General features: G+C 45.9%; 1 protein-coding gene across 4 annotated transcripts in view; it reads right to left on the reverse strand.

The window, feature by feature from the left end:
* The window catches only part of osbpl9 (oxysterol binding protein-like 9), a 31342-nt gene that overhangs the window by 6387 nt on the left and 4743 nt on the right, over positions 1–20212 (reverse strand). For 2 of the 4 annotated variants that reach the window (XM_023821397.2, XM_023821400.2), the window contains exons 3-17: positions 19775–19853; positions 14761–14837; positions 8450–8545; positions 8058–8105; positions 7752–7781; positions 7594–7644; positions 7191–7229; positions 5326–5419; positions 4940–5044; positions 4321–4477; positions 3878–3990; positions 3177–3295; positions 2976–3061; positions 302–479; positions 35–119 (exon numbers count right to left, since the gene is read on the reverse strand). In XM_023821397.2, the coding sequence (XP_023677165.1) occupies positions 35–119; positions 302–479; positions 2976–3061; positions 3177–3295; positions 3878–3990; positions 4321–4477; positions 4940–5044; positions 5326–5419; positions 7191–7229; positions 7594–7644; positions 7752–7781; positions 8058–8105; positions 8450–8545; positions 14761–14837; positions 19775–19853 (1357 nt within the window). Of the gene's footprint in view, positions 1–34; positions 120–301; positions 480–2975; positions 3062–3176; positions 3296–3877; positions 3991–4320; positions 4478–4939; positions 5045–5325; positions 5420–7190; positions 7230–7593; positions 7645–7751; positions 7782–8057; positions 8106–8449; positions 8546–13815; positions 13956–14760; positions 14838–19774; positions 19854–20212 lie in introns of those variants that run through there. The other 2 variants (XM_023821398.2, XM_023821399.2) reach the window with 2 other exon arrangements.

A 20212-nucleotide genomic window follows, 5' to 3' on the forward strand; every position in this document is an offset into this window, starting at 1 on the left:
CTCCGCCTCCCGCTTGCCATCAGCAGGGACTCACTAGGGGGGTGGTGAGAAACCTGTTCCGCCACGAAAGACACACTGCTCTTCCCACACCAGGGTACCGGGCCCTCAGATACTGGCTCCTAGCCAGAGAAGACAGCGAGAGTCAGAAGGAAGAGAGAGAACTCTGACACATCCATACTGTGAGTGGATATGAGAGGCTGTATGGTCACAATGGTAGGGCTAATATAAATTATTTCTCAGTGGATTTTCTTGGGGCCAAAGGCCTTGGCTCTGTCCCTCGAGCCTGAATGGGCTGTCTTACCACAGGTACCGTTTCCTCTCCCTCAGAAGGAAGATCCCAGTGACAGAGGAAGATCTCTCCCAGGATGGGGTTGTAGGGTTTTTTGGCCACTGAGCCTTTCCTTCCCGCGTGAAAGGCAGACAGGTACCACTTGACCACGTACACCATGCGATCCCTGGGGTCAGCTTGGTCTGCAATACTGCAAGAAATCACACAGGGAGCAGGGTCAAGGGGTCATGGAACATGTAAAATACGTATATGCTGAAAGAAGACATGAGAACCAAATCTGTTAACTCAGGGGTTCCTAAACTTTTTCAGCTGGGGACCCAAAAGGGAGATCTGTCATCTGCCTGGGACCCAAACCCAAAATATATAATGAAATACCATTAAATGTTAAGAATATTAAAAGATAAACACAAAGAACCAAAAGATGAAGTATATAAACAATATTCTTCAATTAAATATTTTCTTTTTAAAAATTGGTTTTAATTTTATAATTTGTATTGCTTTTGATGACAATTAACGCACCCCTCTATAAATCCCCCCATCTTTCAAAAAACATGAAAAACAAAACAAATACAATGGAACATGTGACATAACAAAGAAAAACCTTCCATCCATTTTCTAAAACCACTTGTCCTGTTCAAAGTTGAAGGGGTCCGGGCTTATCCTGCAAGCTATGGGCGCAAGGCAGGAAACACCCCAGTATGGGGTGCCATCCCATTGTGGGGCACGCTCACACACCAGTCACTCACACACGCACACCTATGGGCACCTACCTCCAATTAGGCTCAGCATGTCTTTGGACTGTGGGGGGAAACCGGTGTACCTCGGGAAAACCCCACAATGACACGGGGTGAACATGCAAACCCCACTCCCAGAGGTGTGAGGTGACAGTGCTACCCACCGCACCACCCTGCTACCCCAACAATAAAAATAGATTCATTTTTGAGTCAAGATAACACGTTGACAGCACTGAAGAATTATAACACCCCGAATGTTTCCTCACCTCCCACCAACCCATAATAAAGGCCTTTTCACACAGTCTGATTTGTTCACCAAAAAAAAAAAACGGAATGACATTATTCGGAAACAACGGAATGAAGGCTTTCATACCAAGTCCGATACGTTTGCATTGCCATGACCCATTATTTTTTTTTTTTAGTGCTGTCAAATGATTAAAATTTTTAATCAGATTAATCACAGGGTTCCTGTGGATTAATTTTGATTAATCATGATTAAATATCATTCATTTTTAATCTATATTAATCACATTTAATTTGATTTTCCTGTAGATGGATCGTACCGTTTTGGACAACTTCCCCATTCTCCCCACTTATGGGTGACCCTGCTTAATAGTAGTTCATATCCTACTCCTTATAATATATGTTGTACTTACAATGTTATAAAATTTTTATGTTAGAATTGATTCTCAAAATGCAAACATTCAGATCAAAATAATTGGTAGCCTGTCTTATTTGATGACAAGGAATATGTTAAGGTATTTGCAGCTGTTCTGGATACTTGTGATCATGTTGGTCTTTAATTTACATTTTTGTAATATGCCACCTGGATTATATTACATTGTGCAGGCTACTTACCAATATTTTTATTTTGCTTGATTTATAGCCTTATCTATATACAATTAATATCCAATTAAAAATAACAAAAATCATTAAGCACTGATTTCTCTATTCCTAGTTAATAAACTGTTGATAAAATGTTGCTGCCATGTTTGTAATATTAATTTAGCTTATCCTGAAATACCGCTAACCTGCTTTCTGGAATATCCCCTGTAGTTAGTTAACTGATATTAGATACATCCAAAGCTCTTTTTGACCGAACGATGGTCATTGTAAGTATTTATCTTTTATAGAATTAGATGTATTCAGTATATTTGCCTTTTTCTTTTCACTTGTTTACTGAAAAGAAACAAGAAAAACTAATCGTCACTGGTGCCAAGTGCTTGTTGTTCATAGTTTCTTCTGGTATGCAAACTTACTTCAATCAGCTGTGAAAATTTGCATTTTAATTGGTCTGGAAAGGTTTTGATGTCATGTTCTTTTTCCAGCAAACACATGCCGTTTTTTTCCATGTCATGTTCAGTATGAAAAGTCTTTAAGACACAGACGCATACAATTAAGGCACCCCTGACACTGACTTAAGCCTGAACTTACTCTTCCACTGTCAAAACACTTTTTGCCTTGTCCTTACGCTGAGGGTGCTTTGTTTGAAGGTGTCGACATAATTTGTTAATTTTAAAACTTACTTAGTACCTCTCCACACAAAACACATTAAGGATGTTCCTCCTCATTTCATAAGGCTTAAGTGAAACCAACTGAAATAAATTCTTCATTCATATTTATCTTTGGACGTTTTGACGACTACTTGGAATACTATCTATTCCAATTGAACGACTGACTAACTGTATACACTCACTAAATTAAAATGATGAATAGAAACAGGCTGCTCTGACTGGACAGAAAGTATCCAATATGATGAAGTTTCAAAATGATAACGGCACAGTAGCCAATCATTGACACGTTGTGTTCGCAGCGTCCTCTGCAGAGGCTTGTTGTTTGACATGTGTGAGGAAAGACACACCGCACCTCGTATACCATATTATAAATTAGGTTTATCATGGTAAATCGGCGACCCGCCATAACTGACTCATTTTGGGCCGTGACCCACATACCTGACAAACAAATCCGGGTGTGCAAAGAAATCTGCATACATCTCCAAAAGCGACCTTCTCTCCAGAATAAATGTTGGCAGGACCACCTGAGGCAGAGATGACAGTAAATTCAAGACCCACTGGGGAAGTGAGGCCTGCACCAAGGATGACAAATGCTCCAGTCTGCAAACGGCTGTCTTTCGCAGAGTCGGGGGCGGTTACCTTGGTGAGGTCCATCCCCAGCCGCACCTGGGACAGCAAGTGCATGATCACACTCTTGTGCTCCTCCACGGACTCCCCTTCTGGGTCGTCATCGCGATCGTCGTGGCTGTCGAACCGGTCTGCAGACAACATGGCCAGAGCATCAGCGCGCAGCCCCATCCGGCAGTGGCACCCATTTAAAGGGTGGCCCTGCTCACTATGCTGTTACACCAGGCTGGCCTGTCGCACAAAGCTGTCTTAAAAGGGAAGCAACTTTCATACCAGTGTAACCAGTCAGGAAATGATGTACTGTCACCTCGGAAACATATATAGAAGCTACTGCCCTCATATGACGGCATTAAAGATACCATATAAAAATGATCACATCTTAGCGTTTCCCCTCATCAGAGTAACGAACAGGAAATGTAACAGGCAGCCAGACTTAACACAGCAGCTTGAAATGGATAATTAGAAAGAAAAAAAAAAACGGAAAAAGGCCAAACCAGTTTATGTTAAGTAGCTCTGTTGTCACATGATCACACCACAAAGCCAAAATGTTGGTACTTTTAGTTATGTGAAACCAAAACTAGGAGTAAGAATTGAAAAAGCTTGTTCCCTAAGTCAGTGTTAAGAGGAAGCATTTCGGGATGCAGTTCTGATCCTGTAATCAGCAGAATCTCAAATGAGCAGTCCATGCCAGAGCGCCACCCTGAGGACAGTACCTGCATCCGTGGTGCCGTTGGACATGGAGGAGTTGAGAGAATCGTTGGTGTGCGGTCGCTTCAAGGCCATCCCAGTGCCGCTATGGGACGTAGGACCGAGTGGTAGGGAGGCACTAAGGCATGAGGGAGACCAGGAGGGGTTAACGCAGGCCGCTCTGAAACTGCGGGATCTGTCAGCACTGGTGAGTCAAGGGCACTGTAAAAGCACTGCCACCTACTCATTACCCCCATTCCTCCATCTATTATGAATTGTCTTAGCTAGAGTCAAAGTGTCTTTCAAACCCTGAAGAGTCCAATGCGGGCAAATCCATTCCTAACCCTCAATTTAAGAGTAATGAGCAAATGCTCATCGCCTTTGACCTTTCGATCACAAACGAGCGTCCCTGAATCGGGCTGCTGGCTGTCGTTTGCCCCCAGTATGGCCCCAGGGCAGAGGGACTCACTCTATACAGTGCTTGGGAGAGGTGCTGCTCCACTCGTCGGCATCGTAGAACTCATCCTCACTGCTGGAGTAGGAGAAGTCAGGCACCGTGTTGGAGGAGAGGTTGATGTGGCTCGGGGTGGTGATGCTGCTGCTGCTGGGGGCTGAGGGACCACTGCCTGCGGAGGGAAAGGATGGGGGCCATGATTGCTTATTGGGGGGGTCTGGGAGGCTCTCAGAATCACAATCTTTATTGTTTGCCAAGTACCAAGTCTACAAGGAATTCCCTCTTGATGCGAGTGTCAACACAAAAAGATATATAAGAGATAAATAAAAAAATATATATAGACTATAAACAAGCAAACTGCAAGTAGAAAGGATGTCCAAAGTAACAGTGTGCATCAAAGTGCACCTGTGCATGTGTGTACTAACTGCAATGATGGAACTGGGAAAGGTTCTGGGAAAGGATAATGGCATAGTATGAAGTACATGAATATGGGTTTTAAGCAAACAGTTAACAGCAAACCACCATTCAATGATAATTCCATTTAAATACCAGAAAGGTGTTCTGATCACAAGTCCCAGACATCCCTTATTGGGCATGAGGGTGAAGGTGAGGGTTAAGATGAAGGTGTGTGTACCTGTGCTGTTTGGCGTTGGTGTCTGCAGGCTGCCCATCACTGTGATCACAGGTCCCACTGCCAGGGAGGAGGGCCGCTGCTCTGCCTTGCCCGTCTGTGCACTGTCTGCATGAACAAGGAGAGCAAACGCAACAGCCCAGTCACCAGGACAGGCCAACAGAACACAAGGATGTCAGACCATGTCCCAAACAAGGTCCATAACAGGCCTGGGAATCTGTGTACATAAACCAGCACCATACAGCAACAACAAAAAAACTACAGAACCGACTGCATCACAGGACTTGATTAGATGACTGAAGAGACTTACTACAGTGCACATATAGAATCAACTGCAAAAAGGAGAGGGAATCTACATCTACAGTGAGAACAAAGGTAGTTAAACCTACCTGCAGGAAGGGTAGTCTGTGTTGGCATGTTGCTGACTACAGTGGTCTCCAGAGGGCTGGGCTGATATATCCCATCTATTGGGTTGATGGTGCTCTGCAAGCCAGTGGTTGGGGTGGAAGGTAGAGGGTGGAGACAAAACGAACCAATGAAGACAAGAGACATCATCTTCTGGACAAGCAACACAAGCTGTGGGGAAACCAGGCCTGGCACTGGTCTCCCTGAATACGGTATCAGTACTGCAAACACATGGAGGGCTAAAACAGCAACACTGGCTCAGAATTCACTAGAAGAGCTAAGTGGAAATGACCCCCTTCCATCATCTGTACTGTGACAAGCAGCCTGTATGGATCATTCAAAATCCAGCTCCTGAAGTTGACACTCATTCTCCGAAAGGCAGACATGCACTGCTAATCTATCCAAGGCACTTTCCAAGCTGCACTGTTCACATATTAACAATCTGAAATCATACATAATTAACAGCTTCCAAAAGCAGCACAGTGCTACCGGAGGGTGACATGCCAGGCAGGAGCAGAGCCTCCTTTAAAAAGGCAGGAGGCATGCTGAGGAGGGTTCGAGGAGCAAAATCTAAGAGCGAGTATTGCTGTTTGTCAAGGAACACATTCACACACACTCGCACGTGCAGCGGTCGTCACAAACACCAGAGAGACAAATGGCAGACATAGCAGTCTAAAAGTCTGAGATTAGTCAGTCTTAAATGAGCTTGTGAATGCTGGGCTTTCTGGAGGTCTGCTTAATCCTCACACTGCCCACAGGGCTTCTGGAGGTCTGCTTAATCCCTACGCTGCCCACAGGGTTTCTGGAGGTCTGCTTAATCCCCACACTGCCCACAGGGTTTCTGGAGGTCTGCTTAATCCCCACGCTGCCCACAGGGTTTCTGGAGGTCTGCTTAATCCCCACATTGCCCACAGGGTTTCTGGAGGTCTGCTTAATCCGCACACTACCCACAGGGCTTCTGGAGGTCTGCTTAATCCCCAAACTGCCCACAGGGTTTCTGGAGGTCTGCTTAATCCCCACGCTGCCCACAGGGTTCCTGGAGGTCTGCTTAATCCCCACGCTGCCCACAGGGTTTCTGGAGGTCTGCTTAATCCCCACGCTGCCCACAGGGTTTCTGGAGGTCTGCTTAATCCCCACGCTGCCCACAAGGTTTCTGGAGGTCTGCTTATTCCCCACTTTGCCCACAGGGTTTCTGGAGGTGTGCTTAATCCCCACACTGCCCACAGGGTTTCTGGAGGTCTGCTTAATCCCCACACTGCCCACAGGGTTTCTGGAGGTCTGCTTAATCCCCACGCTGCCCACAGCGTTTCTGGGACGGGAGCACCTACTCCAGACCAGCAGCTATGTAGCATGTTTACTGCTGGCTGGCACTCTCGTGCAATCTATGTTGTCTTCTCTGTTCTGTTGCACCTGTCTGCAGTTAGTCATTTACATAGAACCTCACCAAGAGGCAGAAGGAGTTTTTGGATTTGGACTTCCATCGTACTCTTTTTAACTAATCAAGAATAATAGCCGAAGTGTATTCCCATGACAAGAATGACCTTTAGAAATATGACAAGGATGTGAAACAGGTTTATGATACAGTTGCACGAAAGGAACCTACAGCCTGGTACAGCCTCATGTGGCAAAAGGGAAAGATGTTACAGAAATGATGAAGGGCGCTAAAAGCATTTCCCTCAGGGTGAAAAAATGCAAAGGCTTGAAAGGGATGCAAGAGTAAAGAGATTTCTACAATGCAAATCACAAGTGGATGTCCAAAGTGTCCGATTGGTCCCTTTAGAAAATGGAGTTAGTTGAAATAAGAAGGGAGAAGGTTTGCTGGTTTTTTTCTCCACGGGTCAGAACTTACTATCAATCCGTTTGAGTGTTGCTGTTCGTTACTTTGATCCTTAAAATTTTGAGAAGAAAGCATTATTTGACAAATTTAAATATCTGTCTGGAAGGGCAGGGGGGGGGGGGGTCATTTTAACTGCGTACATCTCATTTCAAGCACTAGCATTATTTTAGAGTCCAGACAATGTTTGTGTAAAAAAAAAAAATATATATATCAATGAACAATAATAGCAGTATATTAAACTTCTGGGTTTTGTGCGGGAAGCTGATAAAATGTCAGAATGGGTTATGGGGGAAAATAATAGGAGCTGAATTAACGCACAGAGCACACTCAGACTAGCGTATCCCCTGGGTACAAAGTCAAATGTAAGCCAAAATAAGTCAAGCACACAGATATTTGATTGAATAGAAAGTGTTACCTTGGCGATTTGTAGCAACACAATACAATGCTTGATAGATTCTACCATACTCTGGGGGGAAAATAATAAAAAAAAATGCAGTAAATAAGTGTTCATGTAAAAAGATAACCCTAACCAACAGAAACTGCAGCAAAGTTATAAAAGAGGATCATACTCACACAGGTAGTTCCTTTTAAATTTTCGATTTTCTGTAAAGGGAACAAACATGTAAGTAAATAAAAGGACCCGGGTGCTCAACTGACAGTATCACCTTCAAACTTAAGACTATTTATCTGTGTATGTGTATGTGCAAAATGGTGTCCTCGAGTGACCAGACGGAGTATAATGTCTCCTCATTTAAACAAGCTTCAAGACCGTGAACATATTATAGTACTTAGGTAAATTTCCTGCTCTGAACACAGAGTGAAACAGCGATTTGCAGGAGTATGCAACAAAAAAGCATGACCTCTGCATTTACGACTTACTCTGCGTGAATCATCTTCTTTGCAGTCTCTGATTTTTTCATCGAAAAGCTGCGAAAGCAAAAGTAAATAAGGCTTAGGTGGAGGGTAAGAGAACAAGTGCTGCAAACCAGAATTAAAAATCACGAGGGGCTTTTGCACTCAGAGTCCAAAAAAGAACAAATGTAACCAATAACACAAGCCTGTAGCTATATTCAAACGAAAAAGAACAAACAATGACAGCCTAGGTTTGCTTATGTCCTGCAATCATCCCCCTGCTGTCTGGGTTTATGGTTACTGAACAAAAGCAACAGGTCTGTCTTAGCTAACCTCTAATAGGCCATACCATTTAATAAGCAATGAAGGCAGCAGGTTGATGGTGACGTTACACATTAACTGCAATAAAATACTCATACCTTTAGCTGGTCGATCAGAATCTGCAGGTAGGCATCAGCCTCGGCAAGTTTCTTATCGAAATCTTGAACGCTGGGAACGAAGCCTGCCTCTGCCTCCTGAAACACAAAATAAGGAAATAAAACATTATAAAATACAAATACATCAAAAGTTCTCCAGCTCCATGGAGGAGGAGGATGATATCTGAGCAGGAGGAAAACTGCCCTTTTTCAAAACAGCCACCAATGAAATATAGCTGTGTTCATACAAATTAATTCATCCACCCCTGAGTAGAGCTTAGATCGGGCCCAAAAAATTAAACCCGATCCTACCCGAGCCCGTGCACCTTGTGTCCGAGCCCGACCCGGTCCGACACATTAACTGTAATTATGAGCCCGAGCCCGATTTAAACCCGACTATTTTTTAATACGTGAGCCGTTGTAACAGACGTTCTCAACTACAATTCTAAGTTGTTTGAACTACAGAAATTAGTTTAGATTTATCTTAATGAAAAATGCAACAAGGACGAAGCATGTAAACTGCATTGTTTGTTTATTCAGAATGGATCGCAAATAGATCCGAATGAAAAAAAAACGTGAACAATGATAAACACAGAAAATGAACAAGTAATTAACTTTGGATGGCATATTTAATAAATATGATAACTTTAAGTAAAGGGTTAAGAAAAAGGTTAAATCCTTCCGTAAGCAGCCAACGAGGTATGTGTTAATTAAGTTTTAGTTAAGTTTGTTGTATTTAGCCATGTAAATGCTAACTGAGGTTCGTGTTAACTGTATATGAATTCTCTAAGCTGTCTTTATTGTTATTTATGTTTATATTTCATTTGAATTGAATAGCTAATATTGTAAGTAAATGTGCTTGATTTTGTGTTTCCGTATCTGTATTTAGTTCTCACGTCTGCCATGATGGTGATAATAACGAAGCCACTGTCTTTCGAATAAACCGTCGGCTCAGTTAAATGCAAAGGACTCTTGTGCTCGTGTCTTACGGGAGGGAGCTACATTTATAATTATGGCATATCTCTCCACCCAATTAGGCTAATTAAGTAATGATAAAAAAAAAAAAACACACACAAATGCTTGATCATGGCCCCGCCCGGCCCGGCCCGGCCCGGCCCGAAGATAGTGGCAGGAAATATGTCTGGGCTCGGCCTCGGGCAGAGAATCTAAACTCTACCCCTGAGCCAATCAACTCTGTTTCTTACAGATTTGTGCTAGTGCAAAGCTTTTATTGGATGGTGTTTGCATACAGGTTACTCACAGGAGTAACACAATCTATCAGTGTCAAGAGAAACATCAAAGGATTCCTACATGCACCACGGCAGCAGATCAACAACCAGCAAAAGTCATCACGGCTACAGAAGTCCTACATCTATCGCATGAGTTTTACTTCCTTTTCTCTGTTCTCCTGTTTTTCTCACAGGTGTCTATGATATTGTTCTCGCTGCTACATCCTCACTGAGTTTTTTAGACTAGCCATGCTAGGAAGGAGGCAATAAAGTCAGTTGGACAACTGAACACATCAAATATCACTGAAGTAAAGCCCTTAGCCTGGCCTTGTTAATCAACAAAGCTGGTATTCTGCAACACAGCTACTGCCTGACTTGCATTAAGGCTGGCTTGTGCAAGACAAACTTCATGTGAAATGTTTCTGCAGAGCAAACACATGACCTTTAGCAATCACAGAAAAAGTCCCAGATTGTCAAAGGATGTTGTTCACCACAGGAAGCCCGTGACGGGCAGTAGGGCTACAATGAACCTGAAGATACCTACGACATGCGGTTTTTGGTTTGATTTTTGTGGCCAGTGTCCTCATCTAGATCAGCAAGGGTGGGAATCGAATCCCGGTTCAAATTTAGAACTGGTTTTGATTATTGCGATGCATCGGAATTGTGCACCTCCGACATAACTGATTCCTCTAACGATTCTTCCGGACTTTCACATGACGTCACACGCCGTGACTTGAATTCTACATCATGGAGCGGAAGAAGCGGTCCAAGGCGTGGTTGCATTGTAGTAGGAAAGACGACCATTGTTTAGTTTGTGACCAGTGCAAAGTCTGCTAGACTGCTATGACATCTTTTCTGAAGTTACGGATACTGTAGTGAATTCCGCAATATATGTGTGAAATTAGTGTAATTCCTGATGGGGAAAGGGTTTCATACGAAGGGTGTCAGGAGAAAACCAGGCTCCTGAATCTCATCTGCCTGCCATTTTCCTGAATAAACATCAATAAAGAAGAAAAAAGTGATGGAGATATACACTACCAGTCAAAAGTTTTTGCACACACTGAGATTTTCTATATTTGCATGTTACTCACTTAACATTTACTAAAAAATACTGTTTGCTAACAAATAATCTTATAGTATGTTTACCATTTGAGTACTTTTATTAGCAAGAAAACATATCTTTTGGGATGAAACAGTTAGCTAGTACACAACCCATTAATAGGATGCCAGACACGCATTACATATTCTTACCATTATATAAAGGAAACTTGTTTTATCTGACTTGTATTTTCATTTATAGTTGTTCACTCAACTTTCCAAAGCTTAACAAGAATAAAAAGAATCTGCAGTTTATGAAATAAATGGAAAAGTGGTAAAAATCTGTGGTATGCAGAAACTTTTGACTGGTGTGTGTTTCATACCACCCCGTCACTCGGCTCGGAGGAGCCCTAGACGGCAGCGCTGAATGGTGGGAAACAGTGTTGTGAGGGCTGACAACTGGCAGGTCTTCGCCTCACTAGGGATGGACGGGACTCATCACCGATAGAGATGCTCATTGGCCTGTTTGTCATGTGACCACCTCATGTGAGTCCCCCAGCCTCCACATATGCTTTTTTTTACCATGTAAGCACTTTTACCACCATCTGCCAGGTTTTCTACTTCTGCACAGATATTATACTGAGATAATCAGATAACACCCACTACCATCATGAATGCAGTGCTGATATACTAACCCAGCATGAAAAGCACATTGTGAGAATTTCACCGTAGGCGAAACTGAGTGGAAAGAAGCCTGTCAGTAAACGGAGGAGCAGTGTTTTTGGTCTGACACTCGGCTGAGTGTGTGGACCATGACCTAGATGGACCAAAATGCTTGACAAGGTTCCCACTCAGTAGGGTAGGAATGCTTTCTGTATTAAAAACGGACCTCTGGTCTCAATGTAATTCAATAAAAAAATGCCCGGTGACAGCTTATTATGTTGCCAAGACACGGGGTCTAAAGACACAACTGGATTATAAGGATCAAAGTCTGATTCTTGGCCCCCCTTGCCTCCCCCCACTATATTATATTAGGCTGAACTGGGATCAAAGGTAGGTTGTCACTGCAGGAACACAAATGCTTTGTGATCCAGCTGCATAGGTTGGACCAGAAGCCAGAGGACCTGTTCCACAGGTTTAGGAAAGTCCGGACACAATGGAGGGACTGGCTGACACAAATCTGAAACAGGACTTATGCTACCTCTTACGTTAAGGAGGTCTTCTGTGGCTACTATTGTTTTAACAATGAGTCCCATTCACCAATTTTCCTTCACATATACAAGTGATGCTGCGATCCACACAGACTTTAGTACAATGCAGAGCCTGACCAATCACATGCCTCCAATCTAGAGGCCTTCGGTTCAGCATTAACTACGCTACTGTTAGTCATATTAAAGGCATAATTTTTTGCAAATGGGGGAATTTAGCATTTTTGCTACAGAAAAATAATATATCCAACTTAGCAATGCAGAGTCAATAGCCAAACTTTGAATTTTGATCTGTTCCCCAGCTAGCAATACATGTAACAAAACTTTATACTGTTGCTAGCTGAAGGCAGTATCCACCCAGTCACACTTCCAGTCTCTGTAGTGACTGTTAGCGTAAACATCACATACAGTGTTGAACTATATAATTTTTCCCCAAGCCCCATTATATCTACCAGATGCCCACGCAGGTTTTATGAATTCATATTCAACCTACGATATTTTCAATTTCTTATGGGTTTATCGGAACATAACCCATCGTAAGTTGAGGAGCATCTGCATTCCAATTCTCTACCTGATAGAGAGTGTGTGTACAAATATTTACATGGCAAGCCTACTGAATTATTGACTCTGCGCAGGACACAAGTACATACACGGATCAGTTTCGCATAATTCTCTCCTCCACTGCTGAATTTGACTGTGTTGAGAAACAGAATTAACCGGGGGAATTTAATTGCGCTGACAGCACCTTACTTCAATCTCGGCACTATGCAGCAAATTCACTAAAACGACACAGCTTCAGCAAAGCTCGGACTGATAAATCAAAGAGTGCTGATGATTCCCAGAATCCCTGCTGCCGCATCTTCATCCCAAACGGCAGCCGGGAACACGGATGCTAACCCAAAAAAAGCCAAAGTGTGACGTTTGTGGCTCCAGGCCTTCGGAGGAGTATATCAATGTCTTTGTTGGAGGACCATAAACACTGGAGGTCTCAAGCAATGTAGTCAGAGGAGCCAGCAGAAAATCTGTCCCCCTGACCCTCCCCCTCCACCCCATAATCTGGGCCCAGTCTTTAGAAACCAGAGCATGACGTCAGTATTTACATTCAACTGTCGTTACCTGGCCACTTACTGAACGCTGTGTGCAACATTGTTGGTCATACCACGAAATGAGTGAGTCACCGTATTTGCGAGAACTCATCCTTCGAGGCCGTGGCCAGTACGTGCTGGAATACCTGACTCGCTAAAGAGTGCGCAGCCGGGCAGGAAGCAGCCGGTGCTGGTCGTCTGACTAACAGCACCCTCGAGAACACAGCAGAGACGGGGGGTGGTGGGTTTCAGACCGAGCATGTGACAATTGTAAGAGGAAAATGGTGTCGGCTTGAGTGAGCAGATGAGGTGGACATGTGGAGCACATGTAAGAGGGACTGCAAACAGCAGCAGCACCAGCGAAGGGCGGCAGCGAGTGATGGCGTAATACGCCATAGATTGACAGCGTAACCTGCGGAAAAGCAAATCCTGCAGATACTTGGGGGGGCTGACGGAAATGTGCACCTCGGGGTCACGGCCACAGTGGGCTGGTCTCCACAAACACACACATCAGATACCCTAATCCCTCCCTGAAAAAGCCTCCTTCCTGCAGCGTGTCCTAATATTGCCCCCCCCCCCAAAACTTCAGTCTGCTTCCTCCTCCATCTCCAACCCTGGGTTTTAAAAAACACCATGACCCACTTAGGCCTGGCAACCCCGACCTCCAGAGACTCCAGCAGCATGGTTATTATAAAACCTCACCGTGTGACTATGCTTGTCGGACAGGGCAGTACCGAACTGGACCCCTAACAACTAACAAATCCACCCCGCCCCCCATACACAGAAAAGCCTGTTTGGCTTTTACTCACCGAAGACTGGCCTTTCAAAACACTTAACGAAGCTCTGATACCTCCACAAGCAGCAGACGGCATCAGCTGAGCGGAGGCCATGCGAGTAAATCCCAGAGAAGAGGAAGGAGACTTCCTTACAAGAAAAAAAAACAGTACAGACTGCACGCGCACTAAAAGCTCCTCTAATTGGACAAGGCCCCGAGCCAGATGAGTCACACTGGCAGTATTTTCCACTGTGATTCGTCCCGGGTCACGTGACCCACTGACTAGTACAGTAGCTGCAAGTGGGCACATGCTTTCTGACAGTTATTTGCTCGGAGGGAGTGGAGAGGGCAGAGTCTGAGGTAGAGAGGAAGCGAGATTGAGAAAAAAAAGTGACGCGGTGTTGGCAAATCGCATGAAGGTGTAAAACGATACAGCGGACACTGCGACAGGGAGCAAAAGACACAAGGAGGGAGGTGAAGAGACGAAGAAACCAGGCTGAAATATATTTCTTCTCAGATGTCGCAGATATATGAGGGCCAATTCTTTTGAATGTTTTGGTAGCTTAAACCTGACGTCAGCCCGACAGCACAAAGCACCTCGTGTCAGTGCCTCCTGAGCAATTTAATTCCATTATCAAATGACTGCCTAAACTCAGTCATTAACTAAGCCTGGAAATGCATCCTGTGGCGTCATTGGCCAGGTGCAGGTGGCATGCGCTGGGTTCCGGTCTCTCTCTCACATCGTGTAGTAGGAGCACTAAAGCTAAAGGCTATTTTCTTCTGGTATGGTGAGTTTCCTTTTAGTTACCAAAGTCTGTCACCAGCTGAGATTAATACACACTCTGAGTAAACAAACACGGCACCGAGCAGCCCGCTGGTCACAGAAGATGAAGGGAGCTTTATGGAAATGAGGCGGGCAGAGCCACAGCCAACTGGGCTGTAACCTGATTGCGATTAGCTCACTAGAAGACCGACTTACCTGCAGCTGGAGGGTATGGCGGAGGATGGTCCCCTCTAGAGCGTGGATCCACTTCTCCCTCTCGTCTGCATCACGGGCTGAGGGGACAGGGGCCGAGTCGAACACACACAGTCAGAGATCAGTGTGGCAGAAAGCGGGGGGGGGTTTGTCTCCACCTCTTGCACAACTGCTTGCACCAAACCCTTTTGACAATTATTTATCGTGAGCCCTTAAGGTGGAGGCAGGCAGGCATGCATTCCGGCACGGGTGTCACTGGATGGAAATTAGGTGAGGCTGAACTCCACCCTCTCTTGCAAAAGACACGAGAGAGAGAGCGGACGTTTCCAAACAAACACGTGATGGCAGCGCACACCAGGGGTGGGGGTGAGTCGCAATGGACAGAGGGCAGGAGGAGCACATGGGTGGACATGCTGGGAGACGCATACCATCAGACCCTGTGCATTTGTATCCTCCCCCAGTCCCACTAAGGGAAAATGTTTATTAATCATCGCAAAGACGTATTTCAGCACACAGCACAGCGAGTCACATGACACTGCAGGGAGCGCTCTGGCTCAGTGGACCTGGCCCGGGACAGTGTGCAGAACATGGTGTCACCCACTCGCTGCCAAAAGCAGCATCGACACGCTCCAGCATCACGCCCTGGGACCCCCCTCCGGCCAGATTCAGCCTCCAAGGCAAACGTCTGTGTTGCAGTGACGCAGTAAAGAGCTGTACAAGCTGACTGGACAGGAGCTATCTGTTCCCCATTTGGGACTGGGGTGGGGGTGTTTGGGGGGAGAGTATAGCACCATTAATGCAGGAGAGTGTCCTCTGGTCCCATGATAAAATTATCATCCATATAAGCAAGCATAAATAAATGATGCTGAGCTGTGAGTCGATATTGGAGTATGCTGCCGGTATCAGAGGTGCTGACGGAGGGCTGACTGCACCCTGCATGTGCAGCGTTTGCATGCCCACCAGGGTTAAATGGGGTTTATGAATCTCCCATGGTGTGTGCGTCTGTGTGTGTGTGTGCGTCTGTGTGTGTGTGTGTGTGTGTGTGTGTGTGGACCACCATCCTGCCCTGGGTTCCACGATCAGCGGCTGAAAGATGAATGGTTGGAAGGATATTGTTACATTATACCAAACGCAGATCTAGTTAAGCTCACGCAGAGGCTTTTAAATCTGTCAGTTTTCTACACAGAGAAAGCACAGCACCATCCCATAGGACAGGCACTCCTCCCCACCCCCGGCTGAGGAAGGCAAAATGTCATCTGGCTCAGTGTGCAGCTCCGCGGCCAATCCGGCTCACCGCCCCGCACTCCCAGGGGGGGCCCTGACTGAGCCCCTTCCCCAGGCCGGCTAACAGCAGATAGCACAGCATCATTTATTTATGCCCTCTTATTGCCAGCTTGCTTTTACCTTGCATGCTTTTACTGCCCCGCTGCAGATTATTTACATTGCAGCAGAAGCTCTGCCTCCCCCTCCTCCGTGTGCTTAACCCCTCCCTCACTTTCCCGCGTTTTATACAAGCAAGCATGCCATGCGGGGCTGGATAGCCAATATTAAAAATTAAACAGTGTGTACGAAAAAGCTTGTTCTGAGATGAACCGCCCCCCCCCCCCCCCCCACACACACACACACACACACACTTCCCTAGACGCTTCCCTACGGATGGCACCACCCATGGAGTCCCTGTAGTCAGGGGGCGCTGCGCTCCACCTTCCAGCCACACGACCCCCCTTCTCCCGCTGCTCAGAGATCGGCCGCGAACCGAGCAGTTTTCACAATGTAAATCCGTGACTTGCCATCGTGTCTCCGTTTACCTGTGTTCACGTAAAACTATAAATTATTTTCACTAAAATTACTCTTAATTTTCTTCTACAGAAATGATACTTAAACTCACACTGCGTTGAGGTGCCAGTGAAGCCGACCAGTAAGCCCACACTGTACAATGAAATAAAAATGACATCATTCTCGATCAGGAAAAGTGTCGGCGAGGGAACAAGGTACATGTTTACATACTAAACTGACTCCTGTGGCTTCCTGGTCCCGCCCGCTGCCCGAATGGGTGCATTTGCTCTCCCCTCCTGAATATCGAGGCGCTGCCATGGTTGAAAGGCATCTGGTTTGAGTGACATCCCAGCTACCTACGACACCACTCCAGCGATTTCATGGTGAGTGAATCTGCGCCTCTGCATGCGAGGCCACGGTACTCTCAGAAAAGGGTGGGGTCTGCCCATAGAGGAGGAGCTTAAACACGAGTGATGGCGAGAGGCAACGTGAGACGGGCAGCCGCGTCACATCAGCAACTGTAGTTTAGTGGACACTAAAGCGGGACTTGAGTCGGAAGACGAGGTAAATCTTACTGATAAATGTACATTGCTGTCCTCCCCTTTGATTATGAGCTGTGGGTAATGAACTACAGAACAAGATCATGAGTACAACTGGCCAAAATAAGGTTTCTCCACAGGGTGACTGTGCTCATGTCCCGTGACAGGGTGAGGAGTTCAGAGAATGAAAGGGACCTCGAAACAGAGCCGCTGCTCCCTAAGGTTGAGAGGAGTCAGCCAAGGTGGGTCGGCCATCTTATAAGGATGCTGGCCCCCAGGGGAGCAGTGCCAGGCACCCCCACTGGGCGGAGGCCCCGGGGAAGACCCAGGACACCCTGGAGCGCTTATATAACCCAGCCGGCTTGGGAATTCCTGGGGATCCCCCAGAAGGAGCTGGAGTCTGTGTTCAGAGGATTCCTTTACACTAAAGGGCTACTATTCGGCGTACTATTCCGTGTGGACGTAAATGTGATATATTACCAAAGGGGTACACAGTGCAAATATAACATCTACAGTACAGCGCCGATAGGAGCCTGTCTGCTCTAAGCGTGTAACAGTCTGAATGCTGGCTGCTGGTGCTGCCCACTTAACACTACAGTAACCAGTGCTCCAAGTGCCTTGTTATTCAGTAGCGACAGACTGTGACGGGTGCCGGTACGCAGAAACACTCATGGTACTCTGAAGAAAAAAATCAGAGAGGTGCCAGTGAGTACCAGCCCACTTCTAGCACATGTAACGCTACCCAAGTGATGCTGCAGTAATGTCCTATGAATTTCACGTGTAGCACTATACTAACTACATCTTTCACGTATAACTGTGCGGTACTATCCAGAGGAGCAGGTCCACTGAGGTAGAGAAGCAGAGCCTACTCTATTATTGAGATTATATTATAAAACAAGTCACTTTGAAATAAGTTATTACTAAAATTATATTCTCATTTTAAAAGACATTTTCTCACTTCTTGGGAAAGGTTCATCATTTTAATATCGTAAACTGTATTATCTTCTTACCATCTCAATTTGTTTAGCCACCTACTGTCACACTATACTATCGTACGACTTTCTGATGTATCACTATACATGTAACACTACACTAATAGATGCATCGTATGCCTTTCACATGTTGCACAATGTGTACCACTATAGTGATATTACAAATTGCTTTCACATGTAAAACTGTGGTATCATATATGACTTTCACATATCACATATAAATTACCACCAAACATGTCATTTACATGCAATTTAATACATGAAACACTGCAGTAACACCGTGAAAGTATCACACACGTTCCAAAGTGGCCAGGTAATGGCTTCAAAGATCCTTCACACTCTGCCAGTAAAGGGCCTTATAAATTATGGATGACTCTCTAAATAGACACTCAGAGCTTGCCTTCTCCTCCCTGGAGCTTTCCTCTCCGGCCTTCTGAAATCCAACCCAAACACATCACTTCCACCACCTCTGCTCCAGGATCAAGCAACCGCACACATCCGGCAGCAGAAATAAAAATACTCAAGATCTTGTCAGAGTTTTGCTGAAGAATTTCTGGCAAACACCTGAATCTCCTGGAAACGATGACCACCAAGGCACACACACCTGAATGAAAACCACAACTATATATTCATACACAAATTCTACAGTGGTTTTTATAATGACAAGATCTCATCAAAATATAAGCATTAAAAAGTAATAGATATGACAATAGCACTTTGCAACTTCAAAGCTTAGAATACAAACTGAAATCAAGCAAAAGCACTATAATCACTCACAGCAATTAGCAAAGGACCATCTAACCATCCCTTAAAACTCCCTAAGACAATTTAGAGCAAGACATTTAGGCAGAAATACAAACAAGCAAAGTGACATTGACCTGATGCACTGGCGGCCCCATCTTCACTGAGGCATCAGAAAAGCACCTAAGCATCCTACGGAGAGGTAAACATCTTGCTGCATGGAGCATGCTCTGAGGTCGGGGGGGGGGGGGGGGGGGGAAACGCCCAGATTTAAAGGGCCAGTGCGCACACGCCGGCCACCTTACCCTTTCTGTTGTAGAGCCACAGCATACAGTGTCGGAACATAGCAATGGATGAGGGCATGGAGGAGGCTGAAAGGATGAGCGGAGGCCGGGGGAGAGGATGGAGGCGTGTGGATAGTGCGACGAGAGAGCAGAGAGGAGGTCAGACACCTGGAGGGGGTGGGGTGGGGGGGATGCTCTACGGCAGGAGCGTTCTCTCCAGCTGCGGTTACAGCAGAGGGAATGAGAGGCAGAAGCCTGGGACCTTCGTGGGGCGTATTTTCGCCGGCTTCAGATATGCTGATGACGCCGAAAAGATAAAAAGTCCCTGTGGCCCAAGACGCAGTGCTCTGTCAGGGCAGATACCGGAGCACGGAGCCTGGAGCCCGGACTGTGCAGTGCGCGGGAGCCAACCCGAGCCCGACTGCTGTGCCGGGGCACCCCGGAAAGATCCCCCCCACCCTTCAGCGCTCTGAAGATAGAGTACATGAAAGAGGCAGGGTTGGAGAGGCAGAGGGGGTGTGGTATGTGTGGGATGGAGGATGGAGAGAGAGAGAGACAGACAGACACATGCAAAATCCACAGCCTGTGCTAATGAAATGACAGATGCCTTACAGATGAGGAAAGTGACAGTGTGGAGGCAGAGGAGGGGCCGGCGGAGCTGGTGGAGCGCGGGTGAGGGACTCACCCTGGAAATGGAAGGTCTTCTGGTCCACGGTGATGGTGAAGGTGCTGTCGTCCTCGTCGTCGATGCCAATCACAGCTCCCTGGGACACAGAACGGGGCAGCGAGGCAGAAACGTTTCATTTGTGTTCTCACTCTCTCTCCTCCTCTCTCTTTAAGACATGCGATTTGGCCGGGAGAGAGGGGGAGGGAGAGAGAGGTATCTGGGGAGAAGGGAGGAGCACAGCAAGGAAAAAAGGAAAAACAGGGAAAAAATAGCAGCAGGAGAAACGACACGGCAGGAACAGGACAGGGGATTTCAGAGAGCACCGAAACTCGACCCCTCATTCTGTAAACAGTATGCACTGGTCGCACCCAAGAACACAGATGTTTATTAGAAAAAAAAACTGTTGCCTATGGAAAAAAGGACAGACTCTTCCTGTCCTGACAGAAACGAGAGGCC

The sequence above is a fragment of the Paramormyrops kingsleyae genome, chromosome 15 (assembly GCF_048594095.1).
Source record: "Paramormyrops kingsleyae isolate MSU_618 chromosome 15, PKINGS_0.4, whole genome shotgun sequence".
Lineage (NCBI taxonomy): Eukaryota > Metazoa > Chordata > Actinopteri > Osteoglossiformes > Mormyridae > Paramormyrops > Paramormyrops kingsleyae.